The sequence below is a fragment of the Manihot esculenta genome, chromosome 14, assembly GCF_001659605.2.
Source record: "Manihot esculenta cultivar AM560-2 chromosome 14, M.esculenta_v8, whole genome shotgun sequence".
NCBI lineage: Eukaryota > Viridiplantae > Streptophyta > Magnoliopsida > Malpighiales > Euphorbiaceae > Manihot > Manihot esculenta.
The window spans coordinates 6,093,580-6,117,206 of NC_035174.2; the positions used below are offsets into that span (position 1 = coordinate 6,093,580).

The following is a 23,627-nucleotide window of genomic DNA, read 5'->3' on the forward strand; positions in this document are numbered from 1 at the left end:
ATTTTCATCCCGAGGTATTCTTTGAAATCTGACAATAACTCCCCGTTCTGCGAGCTCGGCTTCTATGGCTTTTACTTTATCAAGATAGTTCTGCATGATGGGGTCTCTGGCTTGATATACCCCCGTTACCTGGTTGATCACCAGTTGAGAGTCACTATTTACTTCGAGGTCGGTTACCCCTACTTCCGAGGCTACCAACATCCTATTCACCAAGGCCTTGTACTCGGCCATATTGTTAGAAGCCTTGAATTCTAACCGTAAAGCATAACACACTTTGAAGCCCTCCGGCCCCTTAAGCATTATCCCTGCGCCGCTGCCCTCAGATCCTGATGCTCCATCCACATATAGCTTCCAGCTAAATTCTTGGGAAAGCTCTCGCTCTCCTTCCTTTCTAGGCATCTCCGAGGATGATTCTTCCTTCTCCTCGTTGAATGAGCATTCTGCTATGAAGTCAGCCAGCGCTTGAGATTTTATTGCTGTCCGAGGTCGGTATTCCAGACAGTAGGGGCTGATTTCCACGGACCATGCTAACATCCGTCCTGAAGTTTCCGGCCTACGTAGGATCTTCTTTAAGGGTTGGTTCGTCATCACAACTCCTTGGTGGCCTTCCAGATAAACTTTGAATTTCCGGACTGCTAACAACAAGGCATAAGCCAATTTTTCAATGTTCGAGTACCTGACCTCAGTGTCTCTAAGTACCTTGCTGATGTAGAAAACAGGTTTCTGCTCTCCTCCTTCTACCCTTACTAGTACCGCGCTGATTGCCTGTTCTGAGGCTGCCAAATATATCAGAAGCTCTTCCCCTTTTATGGGACTGCTGAGCACGTGAGGCGAGCTAAGATATTTCTTAAGTTCCGCGAAAGCTTTTTGGCAGTCTTCCGTCCATTCGAAGTTTGGTACCTTTCTCAACTTTTTGAAGAATGGTAAACACTTTTCTGCTGACTTCGACATAAATCGGTTAAGCGCCACCACTCTCCCGGTTAATCTCTGGACGTCCCTTACGCAGGTCGGCTCTGGCATATTTAATATGGCTTCTACTTTCTCCGAATTGGGCTCAATGCCTCTTCCACTCACCATGTATCCCAAGAACTTTCCTCCCCTGATGAAAAAAGCACATTTTGTTGGGTTTAACTTCATTCTGTATTGATCTAACACCCCAAATATCTCCCTCAGATCTGCTATGTGTTGTTGAAAAGTTGAACTTTTAACCACCATGTCATCCACATACACTTCTACGTTCCTGCCAATCTGGTTCTTAAAGATTTTATTCATTAATCGTTGGTAAGTTGCCCCGGCGTTTCTTAATCCGAAAGGCATAGCTTTGTAGCAGTAAGTCCCGTCTTCAGTTATAAATGAGGTTTTCTCCTCATCCGACTTCTCCATTGGGATTTGGTGATAACCAGACATAGCATCCAAAGAAGACATATAATCAAATCCGGCCGTTGAATCGACCATTTTATTAATATCGGGGAGGGGGTAACAATCTTTGTGGCAGGCTTTATTTAGGTCGGTAAAATCTATGCACATCCTGTATTTGCCATTGGCTTTTTTGACTAACACAGGATTTGCCAACCATTGTGGGTACATTACTTCCCTAATAAAGCCTGCTTCTTCTAACTTCTGCACTTCCTCCCGGGTGGCTTGCTGTTTTTCTCTTCCTACTACTCTCTTCTTTTGCTTCACTGGTCTGGCCTCGGGGAGGACATTCAATCGGTGTGTCATCACTTTGGGGTCAATTCCTGGCATGTCTGAGGGCTTCCATGCGAAGGTCGACGCGTGACCTCGGATCAGAGTCATGACTTCACCTTTTTGTTCTTTGGTGAGGTTGGCATTAAGACTGAAAACCTTGCTTGCATCTGCTTCTGATAAGGGGAAGGTCTCCAATTCTCCGACTGGCTCTGTCCGGGCTTCTTTTGTTTCATCTCTGACCTCCAGAACTTCCGAGTCGAGTGCTTCTCCAGTTGAGCTCGGTTCTGTTACTGTGGCCAAGTATACCGCCCTTGCTTCTTCCTGGCTGCCCCGAACCATTCCCACTCCTTCTTCCGTTGGAAACTTGAGTGCTAAATACCTGATGCTGGTGACAGCTTCAAAGCTAAACAACGCCGGCCTCCCTAAAATCGCGTTGTAACTCAGTGGGAGTTTAACCACCAAAAACACCTCATGATGGGTGCGAGCTCTGGGTGCTTCTCCCAAGGTAAGGGCCAGCTTCACCTTCCCTTCTACAAATACCGGTGCTCCTCCGATCCCTTTGATGGGTGACTGGTCCCGAACCAGCTGTTCCTCCGGGATTCCCATCTGCTGGAAAACCCGATATGGCAATAAATTGACCTTACTCCCATCATCCACCAAAACCTTCTTCACCCGAAAATTATGAATGACTGCTTCAATAACAAGCGCGTCATCATGGGGCATCTGAATGCCCTGTGCATCTTCTGAAGAGAAAACGATGGCCATGGGTGAGTGTTCAACGATCTGTATGACCTCGCCATTGCTGATCTCTCCTTCCCGGTTTCTCTTCTTTCCTCGACGGCTCATCCGTCCTCCAGTTCCTCCAACAATCATATTAATAGTCCCACTAGACCCATCATTCACTGGTCCAGCTCCGGTTCTCCTGAGCATCTGGGCTGCCGGACTGGGCGGAGGCCTCTGCCCCTCCGGTTTCTTCACAAAATTTTTGAGATGCCCCCTTTTTATCAATCTTTCAATCTCCGCGATTAACTGAAAACAGTTATTTGTATCGTGGCCATGTGTCCGGTGGTACTGACAATACTTGTCAGGATTCCTCTGATCTGCTTCCGACCTCATGGGTTTAGGCCACTGGAGGAACTCCTTATCCTGGACTGCCATGAGCACTTCGGCTCTGGAAGCGTTGAGGGGAGTAGGCTTCTCAGGAACCCAAGGGGGGAGCACTCGTGGTTCATGAGCCCTGGGAGGAGGGGGGGCCTTTGATCCCTTCTTTCCCAGGCCTGCTTATATGGCTCAGGCCTCTTCCCACGCTTCTTCTCGTGTTTCTCCAGCCTTCCTTCCTCCGGGGCTTTCTCTTTTCCTGCCACCCCTTTGGCAAATCTACTCGTTACTAAGGCGTCATCCTGCCTTATGTACTTTTCCGCCCTCTTCATCAACTCGGCCAGTGAGGTCGGAGGTTTCCTGCTCAAAGAACCAAAGAACTCGGCAGAGGTTGTTCCCTTTTGCATGGCCTCTACCGCCCTTCCTTCGTCGAGCTCGGGAATCTGCAGGGCCTCCGTATTGAAACGGGCGACATACTCTCTGAGAGATTCACCAGCTTTTTGCCTAACTGTTTCCAGATAGCTTGTCTTCCTATCTGCTGGCACCCCGGCTACGAACCGGCTGATGAAGCGGAGGGTAAGGTCTCCAAAACTTTTAATGCTTCCGGCCTCCAGGCTGTTGAACCATGCCCTCGCTGGTCCCGAGAGCGTTGTTGGGAACACCTTGCACATCAGAGCATCTAACAGAGTTTGCAACTCCATGAAGGTCTTATAGTTCATGACATGTTCTCTCGGGTTTCCAGCCCCATTATAGGCCGCCATCGGCGGCATCATAAACTTTTTGGGAACGGTCTCCTGCTGCATTACCTTTGAGAAGGGAGAAGAAGTAGGCAAGGAGGTTTGACTCTGATCTTTCTTACCTAGCTCGGCTAGGAGCTGCTCCTTCAACCTTTTCAGTTTTTGGTTCATTTTCTCGTCTTCTGGGTTGGATCTTTTGCCCAAACTACATTCTTCCTCCTCTGTTTCAGTTCCCGTTTCCCTGGTTGTTTCAGCAGAATAGTCGTCCACTTCTTCATTTTCTATCAACTCTCTTGCCCTTCTCCCATGAATTCGGGCCTCCGGTTCTTCCTCTTCTCCGGTATCGTGGTTGTTAGTTCGGAGGCGGGCAGAGGTAGGTTGAGGTTCATCGGTTCTGGGTTCCTCCACTACTGGGAGTGCGTTTGCTGGGGTGCTAAGTCCCCTTTGTTGCATTATCTGGCCCAACCAGTGAGCAGTGGTTTGTAGCTGGAGAGCCATGGTTTGAATGTCTTGGTTAGACAGGGTCATGGTGGGAGTATTCCCTGCCAGGTTTGGCGAGGGATTAAGAGAAATAGGTGTTTGGTTATTCACCATTGCAGGACTAGAAAAGGAGAACTGCTGCCCATCTTGGGCAGAGCTCTGGTCATTTGGAATATTAAGGTTAATGTCTTGGTGGTTTGCCATCGTGGATCTCAGTGGGTTTTGAAAGTGAAAACTCCGGTGATGAAAAGATCTCCTTCGTTTTCCCACAGACGGCGCCAATTGATGATCTGAGATCCAATAGAATAGGGTTTTACCAGGGTTTTGTGTTACAGAATAAGGCTTAAAACTTTCTGAGGAGGGGACTCCTCTTTTATACATTGTCTTGCTTGCTGGTGACGTGTAAAGGTCTCTCCAGGATTGGGCCACGCGTCTCTGCCATACAGATTCGGGTGTACTAGGGTATCAGCTGCCTGCTACATGCGTAACGGCCTCTGATTCTCCTCATGCGTACGTTCGAGCGGATCTGCCAGGCTGTCTGGTGAGTACTGTTCTGGACCCCGGGCTGGGCCGAGAGTTGGGCTGGACGCTGGGCCTGAGAGGGGTCTGCTGGTCAGGGATCAGGCTGGACTGAGTAAGGAAGCTTGATCGAGCCCGGCCCGGAAGCTGGAATGAGCCAGGCTTGTTGGGGGGTATCAAGTACATGGGCCTCTGTGTCATGGGCCTTTGGCTGTGGTCAAGCCCCTGTTCTGGGGTGAAGAAATCCAGCGGTCATCAATTAATAATGTCTTTTCAATGAATACAATAATAATTGTTATTTATAAAAATAAATGTTTATATTTAGTTTATCATTATCTATAAAAATAAATGTTTATATTTAGTTTATCATTATCTATAAAAATAAATATTTATATTTAGTTTAAAAATAATAAGAATAATGAATAAATTAAATTAATTTAAATTTTATTATTAATTTATCTAATATAAAAAAATTCAATTCAATTATATTATATTTAAATTGATTCTAAATAAATGAATTGAATTCTATGGATAAGATTTACTTATTTTCTTAAAAAAATTACATGTCAAACAAAGACAAAAAGAAAATGTTTTTTGAATTTAAATATTTTATTATTTATTTTATTCTATTATTTATTTTGAAATTCATTACTTTGTGATAAATAAGAGAAAAGTGATTAAAAACTACATTTTAAAAAAATAATTTATCATAAAATATTTTATATGTCTTATAATGCTTGATGTATTCAGAAAAATCAGTAAATAAAAAATATTTTTTAAAATTTATTTTTAAAAAATGATTTCTTATTTTTGAAAAATGAATTTATTTAGAATTTGAGAATGTCTTAATACCTTTCAATATTTTATTAACATTTTCTTAAACAATATAACAAACAATAAAAATTAACTTTTTCTTAAAAAATTCTTGAAAATACATTGCGGATATAAATTATTCTTCTTGAAATAAACTCTCTTAAATGCCAATTATATATAAAAAATTAAATTAAATTTCTAAAATAATTTATCTTAATAATTATACAAATTAATAAATTTTAATATAATTATAAAAATAAAATAAATACAAAATTTTTTTAATGTATGACTATTTCATTTACCACTATTTATAAATAAAAATTTTTACTCTTTCCTTCTCAATCTCAGGGGAACTCTCTCTTTTTCATGGCATGTTCTGGATCTCAGCTCATCACTTATTAAGCAAGTAGAAAAACTATATCAAAAATAAACTTGTATGCTGCATAAACTGTATCAAATGGGTAATTGGAAACAAAGAGCAATAAGGGCTATGTGCAGATCAAAGATATTTACATTTATTACAGACAAAACGGGACACCACTGTTTTTGCATTGAAGCATCTTCGCAAAAGAAACCTTTTTTTTTTTCTCCCTCCTACAGCTATAGCATCAAGCATGTTGCTTTTTAATTTCATCTTCCATCCTGCAATGGATGTGGAAAGGAATCAAATCCAGAATAAACAGTAAATGAAACAGACAAATACCTGTCTCTTACCATCTTTAATTCTCATTACATGTTATGGTCTTCCTGTCATGGAATGTTGTAAACTTACGAGCACGATCCGATTATAAAAACCTTTTGTCCGCAAGAACAAGCCCAAGGCAGCAAGAGCCCCCAGAAATGTAGCCGATGCCATTATCAGAAATGATAACATGATACAATGAGTTCCAGTGCATGTGATCCCTTCCCCTGATGATTCCCTGTCATATATATAACCAACCACTCTCACAGAAAATATGTAGGATCCAACAGGACTAGCAATGGTGATGGTATTGAATATGGTGCCCATATGTCCCACCCCAAATATCTCTGAAGCAATTGTGGGCATCAGTGACCACTGAGAACCATAACAAACACCCACCAAAACTGACCCAGCATAGAGAGCACCAGGTAAACCAGAAGCAATCACCAAATGACCAATGGTCATACCTGCAAGAGTGATGACCATGAACAATGGCCTTGACCAGCCTCTAGAGCGTAAGAACTGATCAGATATATATCCAGCTCCAAATCGGCCAAGAAAGTTCCAAATGCTCCACAAAGAAACTAAGGTATTAGTTTCAAAACTTGCATAACCAAGAGATCCTCCTACCTGGCTCAAATTATTGACTGTGGCAAGTCCTGAGCCCATACCACAAGCCATGGCAAGAAACAAAATCCAGAAATCCACCGTACAGGCAGCTTGCAATAGATTCAGATCTTGGTCATTTTGCAAACAACTGCTACCTTCAGGGTCATCAGGCAAACTTCGATACCCACTAGGACCATGCCTTGCAAGCATCTTAGATTCATCCACTAATTGATTCCTCTCAGAAATAATATCAGAATTCTTTTCCCTGGTTTTGATTGCAACGAAAATAGGCGACACAAGCAACAACATGAGCAGGATAAACGCAACCACACGCATTGAAAATTGGAAACTAAAGACATGTTCCAATATTATAATGATCATAAGGTAAGCAGCCAGAACCAATGAAACCACTGAGAAACTGTCAAGGTACTTCTTCTCGTCTCCTTCACTCACACTGTGAATTCTGACGAACCACATTTGTATCATCGGATTGATGCTGGGCAAAAGTGCCAACATCAGGAGATACGAGGTGGGTCTGTTGTTGAATAGCGTTTGATATACTTGTACTAATATCGCTCCACTTAAACCAAGAAATCCCTAGCAAGTGAAACAAAAAAAATTTCACAAGAATCAAACAAATTCTCATTAATCCACTCAATTGATTTCAAATTGGATTGCTAAAATTTTTCTTCCATATAGATAAGACAAAAAATTGGGGAAAAAAAGAGATACCTTCATGATGCCAACAGCAGTGCCACTATAGCTGGGGAAATTCCGCACGGACGTGACGACGTTAGCGGTATTAAAGAAACTTTGGGCATGCGCCGCCACAAACATGAACAAACACATTACCACAACCGGCGGTGGCCGAATTAATCCGCTGACAGCAGCCCACATGAGGAAATACCCGGCGAAGCACTGTATGGCGCCAACCAGGAGGACCACCCATGGCCCACTAGAAATTGTCGAAGTGCGTTGGTGGTGGTGATGGCTGGTGGCTTTGGTGTAAAGAACACCAGAGAGGACGCCGCAGTTGGCGCCGATGTCCTTGAAAACAGAGACAGTATCGAGCGTTGATTGATCATAGCTTTGGGTAGACTTAAGAGTAGGAGAATAGATGGAGAAGGTGTAGAGAGAGCCACTGGTGCACTGGATCCATATGCTGGCAACCGTAGAGAACCATTTGGTGTTAAGGTTCAGTCTCTCCATTTTATCATGTCTCCCTCCGCAATTGTTCTAGCGAAGATACGAGTTCTTCGCGGCATTAACGTTGATTTCTGTCCAACTTAGCGCAAAAGTGTCCAGTAGAACCATAATTTTCACATGGTCAAGTCGAGTTTTGTAATTTGATTTGTAATAAAAAAGATTTATTATTTTTTTTATTAAATTATATTATTTTATATATATAAATTAATAAAGTAAATAAATAAATTTTATTTTTTATGCCTTAACACTATATTCATAATATAATTTGTTTTTTATATAAATAAATTTATAGTTTACATTAATAAAATAAAAAAAAAAAAAAGAAATGTTTACAATAAACCTGCCTCGCCCGCTCCAGGAAGGGCACTGCTCGCCCCGGCCCGAGTCTCTGTGCAGCATATAGTCGTGCTTGTCTTCTCCTACCCTATCCTATCCCCGTTCCATTTATGTAGTATTTGATAATATTGAGATAATATGTACATAGAAAATTACTCTAATTTTTAAAAAATTTTGTTAATTCCTAAAAACTTAAGTTTCTGAGTTTAATAATAATATTTCTGCCCATATAAATTCGAGGTGAATCGGGTTGCAGAAAATTAATCGGGTTCAAAACAAGATTGAGTTGAGTCTCTATGGAAAAGTTTTGTTTGACTTTCTGCTTTTGCTCATACATAATCGCATTCTATGAACAAAAGTTACAAAAAATGAGCATTTTGTGATGTGATTGTCCTCAAACAACTTACCTTTTAAATAAATAGCATTCTTCTCTTATATAGATTTATGCGAATATAAATTAATTGAATGATATATAAAAAAAATTTAAATTTAAATACCCACAAATTAATTCATACTTCAAAAACACAATATATCTTATATAAATAAGAAAAATGTGTTAGATAAAAAGCAGTTTGAAGAGTAAAAAAAGCTTACTTGAAATTGTTTTGTTGAAAAAGCTCTACTTTTAAAGGTAAAAGAAATGGTTTATTTTTGAAACAATGTAAAACTTCAACTAAAATCAAGATTTAGCACTTTTCAATTTTTCTTTCAATTCTAACTAATTAATAAAACCAAAACAAAGCATAATAGGTTGGTGTTTTACCTCCAAGTGTGTATCACTCCACAAATTTTTATCAAACATCTGGGCATCCAAAAATGATTACAGTTATTGGAAAGGATAATTGATTATTCTAAAATCAATTATAGAAACTCAAAATTATGAAAAAAAAGTGTTAAGGATTGAAAAAAAAAAGGGAAGTGAGAGTTCAAAATTGTAGGATTTACTCTATGCTGAAGGAAAAAAAAAAATTGAAATTCTCTTGCTCACTGTTCAATTGACACTGGTAAGACTGAAACATGCAGCAGCACTCTTCAATTCATTCTCAGCAACATGCTCAATGGACTGTGTTGTGTCCTTCAATGATTCTTCAGAGCTGTAATATAAATTTACACCATCAACTTTAAAACCAATGAAAAATATAAATTTTTATATATCCTTTTTCATAATTTGGATTTGTTTTAGGTATTCTATAATTTCATAGAGGAATGAACTGTACCTTGACTCATATGCCTCTTTAGAATCAATATATGATTGTCTGTCATCAATTGTATCGAAAAATGGATGGATTTCATCGTAATCTTGAACAACTTCTTGTTGTATAGCCAGTGGCTGTGATGAAACAAAGTGAGATTGAATTGCCATAGGATTGATATTATTATTATTATTATTATTATTGGTGGACGCATACGGCTGTTGAGCCCACAAAGAATTGCCTAAATGTTCTTTGGAATCTAAGTAACCAGAACTATAACCAGCATTACTGCTATTAGAGTAGGAATGCTGTTGTGAAAGAGGCAAAGAATTGTAAGGCTGAGGGGCATTGTGACCGAAAAGCGAAAGGGCATTACTAGGAGGAGCCATCCCTAATTGTAATTGTGAAGGGACATCATCAGTTAAGGATGAAATCTGATGATGTTGATGTTGCCTGTACATTTCGAGTTGTGCATGAACAGCGTGGAGCTCTTCTTCAGCTTGCCTAATTTGGTAATGAAGCTGACAGATGATGCCCCAGCATCCATGAACAGGGAATCTATCGCGAACATTGGCTTGATAAATAACGGAACGCATTGCCTCTTCCCGTTGAGAGGCTTCAAGATTTTCGAGTAATTTGGTAATCTTTTTTACACCAAATAATTTATGGGCATTCTGAAACAGCTGAGGTTGGTCAGGAGGGAAGTAAGGAGCTAAAGGACACTCAGAGGAGCACTTTCTCCTTTGGTATTTGCACGCAGCACAGGCCTGGCTGGTGCCACCCTTAAGGGTCATATTTCCGGCATCAAAATCTTGGGAAACAAACAATGCGAGTTTGAAATCTACAGTGCCAAACCAACAAGAAAACTAAGATAATGGCGTTGATGGTGATGATATAGCTCGGGAAGAGATGGGGAGAAAAATGGCAGAGAGAGAAAGAGAGAGATGCTGAACAGGTCTGATATGTGCGGATTTGCTGGATGTGAAGAGACTGATTAAAATGGAAGATTGAATATTGAAGAGAGAGAGAGCGAATCTGGTGGGGGAGGGTTGCTGTTTCTTTAAACTTTTTTCAACGATTATATTATGACCGTTAGGACAAATGTCGATACTGTAGCAGACTCCTAATTTCTGGGGCTATCTATGGTCGATCAAATCTGTTTGACACTTAACCTTATCTTTGTTACTTGAAAACGTGGCTTCCACAGGTTAACTCGTGCTATATATTATATTATCTTTATATTCTTTAATTTTAATTACGCACATTTACATAACAAGAGAAACATAGAGACAGCAGAATGTTGTTAAAGGGCTGTTTATCAATTTCCTTGTTCTAATCAAAGATGAGACCAAGAAATCATCTTTTTAATGACTAAAAGGAACCCAGAAGGCAGAATATTGAATTAAGTCATTAAAAATATTGTTCCAAAGATTGCTATACCCCTCAAATTTTTCAAGGTAATCAATTGGAAAGAATAAATAAATTTTGGTAAAAGGATAAATAATCTGATCAGCACAAATGTATTCAAAAATTAAACCTGTAATTGCTTTTGGCAGTCAGCTGCTTAAAATATAACTCAACATGATAAGAAAAGGATCCCAGATTTATTTACAAAATACTATCAACAGAAGTACTGCCTATTTTAAATATGAAACTGGATAGTTGCTTCAGGCAAATACAAAGAGATTTGTTAATTTTTATATTTCAGATATTAGACATATCGTTAACAACTCTACGAATCTGATAATTTAGATGAGAACTTTCTCTAATACATTATAGTGTAGCATTAGAGCTTCATCACCTTTTAACTTTTTCTTTTTTTGCCAGATAGAAATTTAGCACTCAATTCAACGCACCAGGGGATTCGCACTTCGAGTGTATATGTTCAAATCTTACGTAAATAATACATGCAGAAAACACTTTGTTTCGAAAACATAGAAGATTTTATCTACGTCACTCTGCTGATGTACAAACTCCCTCACTATATATGTACGGAAGATAATAGATGGTAGCGGAGAGCAATGCAACTAAACAAGAAAAATGAGCAACAAATTTACTATTAATAACCCATCCTCAATAAATGATGATCGTATGCCACAACAATAAGTTGCCTGTGAAAAGTTGAAAACCCAAGTGGCAGTGATTGTGATGTGATCTATACAGAACCTCTTCTAGGAGGGGCAAAATTCTGAAAATTTGGTCATCTAAAGAAAATTCAGTGTCTAATGTTAACTAAATTCCCCACTTACAATTGCTATTAGTATATGCTCCTGCTAACAACCGATCATTATTTGCCACCTTACAGAAAGCATCATAAGTTCTCTCAACGCATTCACAGGCTGGTAACCAGGAAATTGCTGCTTTTTTTTCTCAACCACCCACCTTATTTGAAACATCAACGAAAGAAACTGAAAAATCCATGGACAAATCTTTGATCACCCCGAAGAGATTTTGATTCACGAGTAATTTACACTCCAGCCTCCTTATGTTACTGATTTCTTCAAGCCAAAAGATTGAAGAAGAAAATTCCCTCGATTGTTATTCTTCCCTGACAAGATCAGGTTTCCAACAAAACCTCCCGTCTATACGACAAAACTTTCGATTTTTATATCACAATTCTCATTTTGTATCAAAACTTTAGAAGTCCTTCAAAACCAAGCTGTATATTTCACCACATTAACTGCGTCAGGGTAGAGCTACAATGCATCACTATAAACATCTCACCAAAGACAGCAATCAAATATCGAGCCATGCTGAACTCAGTGCTCTCCTGTGCAGAGAATAATTTACCAAATTCCACTAACAACTAGTTTACAGCTTCAAAGAAAAGAACCTGAGGTTGCAAGTGCCCTCTTTCACACATGGAAAGAACATCTGCCCAGCTACCAATTACCTAGAAACAAATGCAACCTTTTAACAACAAAGAGATGCACACAAAATAAAATCATGATGCTACAGTAGACGATGAATCTACCTTGACAGTTTTGTCATCATACATTATCCATCGTTCATGGTCCTGACTATAGGCAAAGCAATGATAATGTTGCCCATAATAGCAAACCTAAAAGAAACATCAATAAAATAGTTCAGGACACAAGCATATAAATAAGAGAAAGCCAGTGCCAGTTTAAATATGAAAACAATTGTATAAAAGTTGCTGCCTTTATTATACCTATTGTCAACACCAACTCACAACCTGCCCCCAACCCAACAGAACGAAAAGAAAAAATTTTAAAAATACTGCAGACTCAAGTTTCTCAAAAACTTTCTTCAGTTAAGGCTTCTGGAGCAGTCCGAGCAGAAGAATTTTAAATTTGATTCTCACCCTCAAACAGCAATCAAGAAGTTAAGTAAAAAAAAAAGCTCATACATGTTCCTGTCTTCCTGAATTTTAAGCACCAAATCCTCAAGTTTTACATTCTGCTTCATGTATTTGAATTTGAAATCTTCTGGACTTGGTCTTTTGTAAAGCTACTGCTTTTCAATTAAACATTTCCTTTGATTTGTTTTGCTCTTCAAATAATTTTCTTTATCTTTATCCCTCAGAAAACTCATATTTCATTATAGGATTACCAAATCTAATAAGCTATTTATCAATTAAAATAGTGTCATGGATGATCATTAAACTATACGCACCACTGAAACCAAGCTATGCATGTTTTTTGGATCCAGACCGCGGTACAGCGCACTGATATCTATCTCAGTACTAAGAGCTGCCAATGTTGCTGCTATATCCTCAACACTTTCACATGTATTTTGCCATCCCAGAACTGCAGCCCAAACATATATATGACTTTAAGTTTCCACAGGAAAGCACTGCCAATCAAACAAGGAAAAAAACAACTTCTTGCCAACAAAATCACCTGTTGTAAAAACATGTGGTGCAGTCGACAGAATGTGATGGATATAGTTAAACTTCCCACAACCACCAACCTCGGGATCACAAGCCAGTTGATGATTCATCTCCACTAGATTTAATAGCTCATCAAAAGAGTTTTCAGAACACATGACCTGAATAGTAAGGAAAAGTAAACATTTCCCATTTTACAAAACTAAAAACTCCAGTGACAAGAATTGCAATAAAACAAATTGACCAGCAACACAAACCTTCATCGTTCGAAGGGCACTAGCATTTATATTATGAAAGAAAGAAGTGTACTTCAGATGTCTGGACTCTAAACCACAGCTATAGCAATTCATACGTTCAAAAATATCCATTCCAAAAAGAGAATGCACTAAACAAGCATTGTTTGTACAATCCCAAAATCCCGTGCCACTGCTTTCCACTGAGTCAGAATCGGAACCACTACCAGTTGAACCAGAAGTAAATGCCCGATGAAGACAATCAAATATTACTGCCAATACTTCAGAAGCATCATTCATCTGAGCCTGTTTATGTGAACTCTTAGGTTATGAGAAAATAACAGAATAACAATAAGGACAACCAACACTAGGCAAGGGGTAGGAAACAGGGTTCTGGAGAAGTACCTCCTGGAAAAAATTACTATCTGGATACAAATTGCTCAGAGCTATTCTCAGAGATGTAGGAGCAACAGCTTCTCTTAGCATGTCTGTAGAAGCAGTGGTCAGGGCAGTGAAAATATCATATAATGCACAGACAACACATGGTTCCCCCACATGAACATGCTCTGATGCTGATCTCTGCAAGAACTCCTCTCGAAACCGCCTTAAATGCCATAAGGACTGAGCTCAATGAAGAAAAGACAAACAAAAAGGGGTAGAAAATGAATCAGAAAAGCATACATGAAATGAACAATGCAAAATGATAAAGAAGTAGTTTCATTATTATATGGACCATGCCTGTATAATAACATTCAGAAAACAATTGTATTCACCAACATCATTCTGCAGGCCTGCGCCAACTACATCAGTTTCATTAACACTTTTAATTGCAACTTCATTTGGTGAAACACCAGCACTGTTAACTTCCAGAGGTAAATTTTGTGGCCTCCTCGAGCTTGAAATCAAGGGTGCTTGCTGATGCGCTTGAAATGCGTCTGGACCAACAGAAATATATGGTTAAGTGTTGCAGATATTTCTATTTCAAAAATCAGCAAAAGGAAAATAGAATGTTTAAGATTCTGATCAATGCATTCAGATGTATAAGTTGTATGCAACCTCCAAAAAGGCATTCACCAAAGCTCAAGCTATTGGATTAAAAGTCGGGTCAGGCTCCATGAAATACTAGATATTAGGCCACACAACTATAATAAAAAATACATGTTTCACGCACTGATAAAATGAATCTAACAAGAGATGCTTTACTTAAGATGCAAATTTGAGTTCAACTTTCACACGTCTATCTTGTCATACAAAAAATGGACATTGTTGTTTCCAAGTCTCATATAGTGCCAAATCAATACATACAAAAATAAACTTCGCCAATAATTCATAATACAAATTTTAAAACAATACAAGCAGTATTCTAGAATCCCTCTTCAAGTTCATCTCCAAAATATTAATTTTGCAACCTTAAATTTTTTCTTTATTAAGTCATAGATTGGTAAGACAAGTTAACCAATTATGTAAGCTAGGTTTGGCTTGTAAAGGTCCCCAAGACAAAATGCTGTTGGAGTCGCATACTTTATCACAACTAAATCACTTTCTCCAAGTTCTACTGCAACCAAATGTGCATGCATATCAAATATTTGTGAAACAAGATTCACTCAGCAAAGCACAATAGCACACTTGTTGGCAGCTTGCTGCTTAAAGTAAAACAAAGGTGACAACAGGCCTACATGATAATCCCATTAGATGCACATCAAAGTTCTTATCTGTAGCAAAATAGTTAAATATATAACTCAATGAGCATCATAAGGATTCATAGAAAAGAGAGTGAATTAATCGCCCATATTGCTCAAAATTCCCAACAAACTTGGTTTAGAACAATGTGATCCTAAAAGGCTTTCCTATCCTAACAAAACGTATGACAACCTCAATATAATGGAGCTTCACAATATGCAATTTGCCAAATATAATAATAGTGAAAACCAAAATGAAGTATGGATATTCATAATATCAGTAGGATCAAAATTTACATCTAGGTACAAAAATTCCCTCAAGGATTCTGTGCCATAAAATTACCCATACTGTAAAATCAAAGGCTACAAGCTCCAAAAGGATAGAAAAGAACAACAGCAACACTGAAGAAAAGACCTAAGGGCAAAAAGGCATCGATCTAAAGTAAACTCTTAAGATAATTTTCTAGTTCCGACAACAATCTAAACTCTCAATATAATTATCTAGTTCCCTCATAGTCCATCTAGATGGTGCCTAGTCATCACCATATACACTGATAGAATGTAATAACAACAAATAAATGGTGAAAGAATTTCCTTACCAAGGCTTTGGCGTACAGCCTTTTTTAGGTCAGCTTGGAACCTTTCTTCATCATCTTCCTCTGCCTGTAATTGTCTCAGTGTCTTAGTTCCATTGTCCCCTGTACAAGGATTAATTGGTTTCACATACACAAACCATGATATAATCAGTTTCAACTTGTTGTGATTGAGCATAGAATGCTTTATGTTATGATGGCAGAATAATACTTGCAGATTCTTTGTAGCAGTTGTATAGTGCAACAAGAACAGGGGACAGTAGAAATGAACAAAAGACCATAGAAGTAATATTAGACAAATATAATTAAAATGTCCAGCTCATATATGAAGGTTAAATGAGAACATTTGTTAACATTACTATCAACATTCCCAAGAAAACTTCAGGAACAAGGTTCAAGCAAGCAATAAGAACTCAAAGAACTAAGATCCCAATCATGTGAGCAGAAGACAAGGAGTTACGCAGAGCAATGAAGGAATGTAGTAGTACAACATCAACGAAAGAGCAACTCTTGTAGATGGCACAGCAAACTAATCTTGATATGATTTCATAGCACAACCAAGCCATTTGAAACTCAAATAACTGTGGTTCATTAAATCACTTCAAAACAATTAATTCTTGACTCATATGAATTCTTTTTATTAGTCATGAAGTCTGTAAAAAAAGTAGCAATTAGCAAATACCAAAAAATAATAGTAATCATAGAGCAGAAAAACATACCATTTCCAACTTCACCATTGTTCTTTTCTGCTGAAACTGGTTGATATTTTCCATCAAAAGATCTAGTGGCACTCTTCTGCCGCCTACCTCTCCTTCCTGTCCGGCGGTCAGAAGGCAAAATACTATCATCAGAAGTTCCTTCGCTAGATGGTCCTGCAAAATAGAGAGAATGAAAATGTTTCCAAGAACAACAACCATTCCTAACCTCAGCCAGAAAATTTATTCTATGATGTAACCTTGATTTGCTTTTGTGTTATGAGTACCACTGGTCATTTGCGCATTAGATATCCAAGGTTTGACCGGCACTGCAGCACCACTTACCATGGGCATTACTTCTATATCATTGGGAAACCCATTCTTATATGTCAAATGTTCCTGTAAGTGAAAGTTTGTAAGATTCCCTTTAACATTCAAAAGGCACTCTCATAACATAGAAGTAGTCTAGGTATAGTCTCTATCATTCAATTTAACTATGCAATTTCCAAGGAAATGGAACTAGGGGACCAATAGCACCAATTTCTAGGAGAGGAGAGCCTCAAAACTAATGCTCACCAATGGCTCATGTACAGCATCAGAATCACATTCCAAATTACTATCATGCTGTCCGCCAGCCACCTTTTCTGGAAAGGTTCTATTGGATTTCTTATATTGTTGTTCAGCAAGGTGCTTCATTTTAGCCTCATTCTCAATTCGTCTTTGATATTCGAGAGTTTCTTCTAGTTTTCTTTCCTCTGCTTCAAGTTCAATTTTACGTCTAAACTCTTCCTCTTGTTGTTTTAAGTCATCACCATTCATTGAAAGAAGAGTCTCAGAATCTGGGTGATCACCATCAGATGCAACTAGAAAGGAACTGCAGAAGGAAATAAATTAAACACAACAGGCTGTACTCACCATTTGATTCATGACATACAGGTGCAAATAAAATGGCAGCATTCAAAGCAGAAAGTGAACATAAAAGTGCAAAGTGAGATCAAGATGAAGACATACCTTTGCTCTGCAGTCTCATCATGAAGCAAGTGCTGCTCATTGCCAAAAGTAGCCTGAAATGTATGAAGACATTAGAGTGAATTACTAATTATGAATTATATTTATCAATCCTACAGTAAAAAAAGTATATAAAACAAAAACACAAATAAATCCAAAATAATGAAATTTTAAACCTTTGAATCTTTGGTTTTCCTGTAATCTCTGTTTTTTCTCTTATCCTTTGATTTGTCCTGTATATTTCTCAAATTATCGCTTCCTCCTCGAGCACTCTTCTTAGAATCAAGTGCCAGTTCTGCTAAAAATGCTTCCCTTGCAGCATCAGACTTCTCTGTGGCATCCTTCTCGGCTAAATCCTCCAAATGTGCCTGCAAAGAGAGGTTGTCAAAACAAATAAATAGAGGAACCTGTATTCAGAGATGTTGAGGAGCTCCCAAAAAGTTCTGTACAAACCCTCATGTACGACTTCACTAAAGGTAACAATATCAATCGATAATCATGGGCAGAAACAGGCTCAAGTTTGAGTTCCAACTGCTGCATCCCAGTTACATTTCGCATGATTCGAGCATCTATTTTGCTGAGCTGCATGACCAAACAACCAAATTAAAGTTGTAAGAATTATTATCAATATTTGTAATATACAAGAGCTTCAAGAGCAAACACACTGACCTCTATGGATAACTGGTGTTTCTGTCTCTGAATCACAACTTGTATGCAAGTGTCCATTTGATGTGCATCGTCCTTGGTTTTCCAATCATTGTTTTCACCAGTTTCCAAGTCACATAACTGAGAATTTATACCATTGTAACTGTCCTCGTATCCAAATTGATTGCCATTCAGATCTTCTGCTTCTTTTAATATATTTGCTATGACATCTAGCTCAATCCTACCGCTAATGAACAGAGCATCATGTTCATTCTCAACAAGATCATCCCTCCGCTTTCTAAGTGCATATTCATAGCAGCTATGATCATGTATGTTTACCTCCCTCTTCTTAGTTTCTTCGAGACAGAGATCCTCCACAGCCTGCAATGCTTCCATGTAGCTTAAATGCTCACATTTTCTCTCGCAAAGGCTCTGAAGGTGGTAAAACTCCTTCTCAAGTGTTTCCAGAATTTCCATTCCTTGGTGCACTTTCTTATCTTTTGTACGCACCCATGATTGCAATTGCTCCCCACTCGAGGGGCCTGCAAATATCCATGAGAGCAAAGCAGCAGCATCAGGTAGAACGCTATTTCCATTGCCAACGTTAGTAGAAGTTGCTGTGACCATATTATCATGAAGACATGTACCAGGAGCACATTCAGATGGCAATAGACATTCATCCAGGTAAAGACATGAGGCATCACTATTAAGAACAATTTTCTCTTTTATCTCAGGACCTTGAGCAGCACTTAAATCATCAACAGTACTACTTTTCTCAGAATATCTTCCCAAACCACAAGAATGAGATATTTCCTGCAAAAACTTGAGGACCTTTCTAAGTTGTGATGCTCCCAAAAAGCAAATGCACAAGGGTGTCTGGTCTATGCCATGGTTTAGAAGCTGAGAACCAGAAGCAAGAGTCTGTAGCTCGTCCATAGTAAGTTGTATCACCTTATTCAGATGGCTTGCTGCAAGATACTTATGTTTAATGAATGCCTCAAATAAAGCATGAATTTTCTCAAGGAGCTTTCCTCTCTCAGAGTCCTCTGACAAAGGCCAACTATCAATAGAGTACGCCATTGGACCCTGGTTTCCATCGCATTCTTTACACTCAATACTGGAAACCTTATCTGGATCATTGCTCTCCATAGTAAAATCATTATAGCAGTCCCTCAAATTTTCCTTCTTTGGAGAAGAATCCCACGCATCTTTAAAGCAATCATCACACTCCTCATTACGAGCCCCTGAGTAAAAATCCTCAACAACGTCTGCATCCTGGTCTTTCCCACGACTTCCAAGCATCTTCGCTGCAGAGGAAATATCAAGAGGCTTCCAAGAACAATTAAGAATCATCTCAATCCATTCATTGTCAACACTCTGAGGTAAAACTGCCTGCATTTTAGGCATAAGATTTCCCATGTGCTCTTGCACAACATGATGTATATGACTCTCGGAATCTGCAAACTTCTCAAAGCATCTACAACACATCCAAAATCCCCATGTCTTATTCTCCTCAGCAAATGCCAATGCCTCATTTAAGACCTCACTAGCCAAACCATCCTTGAACGATCCAAAATAACCCATCAAATCACTGACCCGAATTTTTAACAAATCACTCTTCATTTCCATGCTCATTGAGTTCCAATATGACTGCACCCAATCCTTCCTCTCCTTGTTAGTACCGTTCTTCCTCGCATTAATCCCATACTTCCTCCTCTCTCCTCTCCTATCACTCCCTGACGGCGCTTCCACTCCCTTGTCACTCCGCTCGCCCCCATTATGTCCCAAGCTGCTCTCTGATTTCTGCTGCAATAGCCTAGCAGCAGCGACCCTAACTTCAATCTCTTTCCGTCTCTCTTCAGGCGTCTTTGTCGCCTTCTTAATCTCATTGGGCCGCCTAGTTTGCACTAACTTAACCTCCATAGGATCCTCAGTGGCTCTCCTTATGGGTATCAATCTAATTTCTTCACCAGTCCCTAAATTCTTCATCCAAGTCGAAATTGACGCAATACTCGATTTCTGCTTCAAGCTCCTCAGCTCACTCTGCACGTGAGCAATCCTCGCTTCCGCAGTCGTTATCCTCTGCTGGCTCTCGTCTTGCAAGCTTTCCTTGGCGGGATCAATTGGGTTCAAGATATCCAACGCGCGGTCACACTCTTTCATAACATCCTCGTACTCTTTCCCATCATTTGCAGCCTCATAGAGCAAATTAGCGTAGAAATGCGCAAATTCTATAGAGTTCGGCGACAATTCAGCGGCTCTACGGGCGGAGTCGATCGCGTTCTTCAAATGCCGCTGTTTGGCGTTGGGGTCATCGATTATCGAGGCAACCTTTACACAAACCGTACCTTGCACGCGGTGGATTAAGGCAGCATGCGGCGAGTTATCGCCGTGCCGGGTACACGACTCCTTCATGAGGCGGAGGGCTTTGGTGTGATTGCCTCGGCGAAGAGCCGTCAAAGCCCGCTCACATTCACTTTTGATTGCCGAGTAAGAAGAGACGTCTGGTTCAGGAAAAATAGGCTGTTCGATCTTAACGAGGGAAAGATTATTCGAATTCTCGGCTTCATCGGCGGCAGCAACTGCCGCCGGCGTAGACGGCGGAGCTAGTTTGGACCGAGTAGTGGGGTTGCGCTTCTTATGCCCCATCAATTGTAGTGTTTGTTACAACAATCTGATCAAGATGCATATAACCGCCTCTGTCTGCGTTTAGAAAAAATGTGTATTGGTTACAAAGAGAGAGCAAAAGAGAATGAGAGGGGGGGAAATGTGGGGGAGGAGTGGGGATATGAGAAGAGTTGGCGGCGACGGCGATGGCGATGGTGATGGTGAACGTAGGAGACGCGGCAGGCGATGAAACCTACGGGGAGAGTGGAAGATAAGTGACAGACGGGGAAACGGAAGAAGAGAGGCGAGGTTTGATGGGGGGAAATAGTAATAATCAGGTTTTATTTATATGATCGCCTGGGATTACTGATTAGTGACCCAATTTTTTTATTAATCAATATTAATGTTTATAATTAATTCCATAACATTATATTTATTTATTTATTATAAAAATGTCCAGTAATTATATTTATTGCTGAATAAGGTTATAGAAAAAAACAGCCTCAAGAAGCTCAGAGCATAAAGCCCATTTTGAGCCCAATAACAAACCCATGCTAACAACGCCACTTAAAAGCAGAAGCTGAATGTTCATGGAGACCACGGAAATCACCTAACTATAGATATAGATTACAACACCAAACAAACTTCAATTTCAAACACAAGTTCATCCCTTCGACAACTTAGATCAGAGTCGTAGCACACATGCAGAGGAGTTGGAGGCCATGAAAACTAAGGAGAGCGACAATGAAGGGGTGGAAGAGCTCAATTGAAATAAATAAAATCGTATTTTTTTAATTATTAATTATTAATTACAATTATACGCCTTTTTAAGAAATTTTGAAAAATCATTATTAATATTTAATGATATTTAAAATATTATTATTATAATTAAAGTATTTAGTCAAGCGTATGACTTAAATTAATAATTTAAAACCTAACTGATGATCTGAGATCCAATAGAATAGGGTTTTACAAGGGTTTTGTATTACTGAATAAGGCTTAAGCTTTCTGAGGAGGGGACTCCTCTTTTATACATTGTCTTGCTTGCTGGTGACGTGTAAAGGTCTCTCCAGGATTGGGTCACGCGTCTCTGCCATGCGGATTCGGAGGTACTAGGGTATCAGCCGCCTGCTCCATGCGTAACGGCCTCTGATTCTCCTCGTGCGTACGTTCGAGCGGATCTGCCAGGCTGTCTGGTGAATATTTTTCTGGATCCTGGGCTGGGCCGAGAGTTGGTCCGGACGCTAAGCCTGAGTGGAGAGGGCTTGCTTCGTGTGGGCCGGGCCAGCTTGAGTGAAGAAGATGGGTCGAGCCCGGCCTTGAGGGTTGGATGAGCCAGGCTTGTTATGTATATCAGGTGTATGAGCCTCTACGTCATGGGCCTTGGGCTGTGGTCAAGCCCCTGGCCCGGGGTGAAGGAATCCAGCGGTCATCAATTGCCCCTTCACCTTCTCGGCAGTTATTGCTCCAACTGCCGAGGGGGTGAATACCAAGAACTAGTATGATCGCGTCTGTTCGGCTTCAGGTGCCTTAATAACATCCTTTCATCTTTCAGTCGTTGCGCAGCTTCTGAATTCTATCTGCTCTTTTCTCTTTCTGTCTTTTTTCTATTCTTCTTGTCCTCTGCCGCCTTTGCTTTTTTTTGTCATCATTATTTGGACATCTCCTTTCTTTCCTTTCCCGTGAATATCTTTTAAGAATCTGACATCACTGGCTTAGAGTCTAGTGTAGCTCTGCCCCGTGCTAAGTCCTCAGGCTCCGAGTATATATCAGCGCCAGCTTTTCTTCATTCTTGAGCCTTCTGTTGAAATGAGAAATTCTTGTTTTATCTGTGGCAGGTCTATTCGACGCCTTCTTCAAACAGATTGTCTTGTGCCCCAGAGGTTTGCTTTGATTTTGCTCTTATCATCTTAAGGGAGAACTGTTTCTGACTTGTCTCTGTTTTGAAACTTTTTGCAGTTCCTGAAATAAAAATGGGTCAGTTCAAAATTCTTGAGAATTTGATGTTACCTCTAAGGCGTCTGGATGGTGCATTGAAGATCCTTCTGGTATGGCAGTCGAAGGGTGGGACCATTCGGCAAGCTGCTGAAACTGCTTTACCCAGGTCGTCTGGCCGGCCTCCTCCTCTGCTTGTTGTCCGGGCTCCAAAGAAGTTCTGGGCTATTGAGGGGTTCGCTCTAACTTCACCTTTTTCCGCAGAGAAAAAGGGAATTTCCTCGATGCCCCTGTTGTCCTCTTTTGATATAAATGGGAGTGGCGCCGGCGCTCAGCTTGTTGTTCTTTTTGATGTGAAGTACCAGTATTATTATTCCCTTTGGTGTGAAGTACCAGTATTACGTGAGACTGGGATCTGCTGCACTCAGTCAGGTCTCCAGCGATTTCTTCGAATGTGTACTTCGCGATCTCTTCGGGGCCATAGCCCGAAGACTTATGTTTTTCATGTGTGGTGCACGGCCGGCATACAATATCTGAGCTTGTTCGAATGTACCGTGCATCACATTCGGGTAACCGAACGTTTGCCCAGGGGGACAGTGAGAAATGCTTATGGGAATCAACTTGTTCAGTTCCCCTATAATAGCGGGACAGATCTTGGCCTTTTCTGAAAAACTCACATTCCGAGCTGCGAGAAGTCCTCCGAACTGAAGACTAGAATAGTTGGGTAGGTGATAATCGTAGATGATGAAGTATCTGGATATGTAAATCCTTTAAGGATAGTCTTTCATCCCGTAGTGTAGGCCTTTGTAACGTGCTGTAATGTACTTTTCTTTTAATGAAGTTCTTGTTCTGCTCTCATGCTCAAGCTGTTCTTCCTTTATCATGTGTGAAATACTTTAGATTGCTCGCCTTATAATTTTAACCAACTGAGCTCTGTCCTGCTTTTTTCCGAGCTGATCTAACCATATCTGCGAGCTCTGATGAGTTGAACTCCGGATCCACTTAGCCAACTGGGCTTTC

The 23,627-nt window shown here is 39.8% G+C and overlaps 3 protein-coding genes across 5 annotated transcripts; all 3 read right to left on the reverse strand.

Moving 5' to 3' along the window:
- Positions 1 to 5,756: 5,756 nt before the first annotated feature.
- Positions 5,757 to 7,854, reverse strand: LOC110630754 (protein NUCLEAR FUSION DEFECTIVE 4). Its single transcript, XM_021778320.2, has 3 exons — positions 7,360 to 7,854; positions 6,051 to 7,224; positions 5,757 to 5,978 (listed from the first exon to the last, which is right to left on the reverse strand). The coding sequence occupies exons 1-2, from the start codon at positions 7,834 to 7,836 to the stop codon at positions 6,073 to 6,075; spliced, it is 1,629 nt and encodes a 542-aa protein (XP_021634012.1). The 5' UTR covers positions 7,837 to 7,854; the 3' UTR covers positions 5,757 to 5,978; positions 6,051 to 6,072.
- A 223-nt stretch (positions 7,855 to 8,077) lies between these two features.
- Positions 8,078 to 11,252, reverse strand: LOC110630963 (LOB domain-containing protein 27). Its single transcript, XM_021778629.2, has 2 exons — positions 9,387 to 11,252; positions 8,078 to 9,263 (listed from the first exon to the last, which is right to left on the reverse strand). The coding sequence occupies exons 1-2, from the start codon at positions 10,154 to 10,156 to the stop codon at positions 9,161 to 9,163; spliced, it is 873 nt and encodes a 290-aa protein (XP_021634321.1). The 5' UTR covers positions 10,157 to 11,252; the 3' UTR covers positions 8,078 to 9,160.
- Positions 11,253 to 11,390: 138 nt separating this feature from the next.
- On the reverse strand, positions 11,391 to 21,001 carry LOC110600623. Of its 3 annotated transcripts, none has more exons than XM_021737494.2 (15): positions 18,090 to 21,000; positions 17,874 to 18,002; positions 17,597 to 17,788; positions 17,424 to 17,476; positions 16,989 to 17,286; positions 16,673 to 16,811; positions 16,437 to 16,589; positions 15,724 to 15,822; positions 14,223 to 14,380; positions 13,851 to 14,066; positions 13,470 to 13,751; positions 13,226 to 13,373; positions 12,999 to 13,132; positions 12,337 to 12,423; positions 11,391 to 12,255 (listed from the first exon to the last, which is right to left on the reverse strand). In XM_021737494.2, the coding sequence occupies exons 1-15, from the start codon at positions 20,712 to 20,714 to the stop codon at positions 12,169 to 12,171; spliced, it is 4,800 nt and encodes a 1,599-aa protein (XP_021593186.1). In that variant the 5' UTR covers positions 20,715 to 21,000; the 3' UTR covers positions 11,391 to 12,168. The 3 variants fall into 3 exon arrangements, 2 of the variants coding, with proteins under 2 accessions (XP_021593186.1, XP_021593185.1); XM_021737493.2 differs by having other exon boundaries at positions 14,184 to 14,380; XR_002485704.2 differs by lacking the exons at positions 11,391 to 12,255; positions 12,337 to 12,423; positions 12,999 to 13,132; positions 13,226 to 13,373 and having other exon boundaries at positions 14,219 to 14,380; positions 18,090 to 21,001.
- Between the last annotated feature and the right edge of the window lie 2,626 nt (positions 21,002 to 23,627).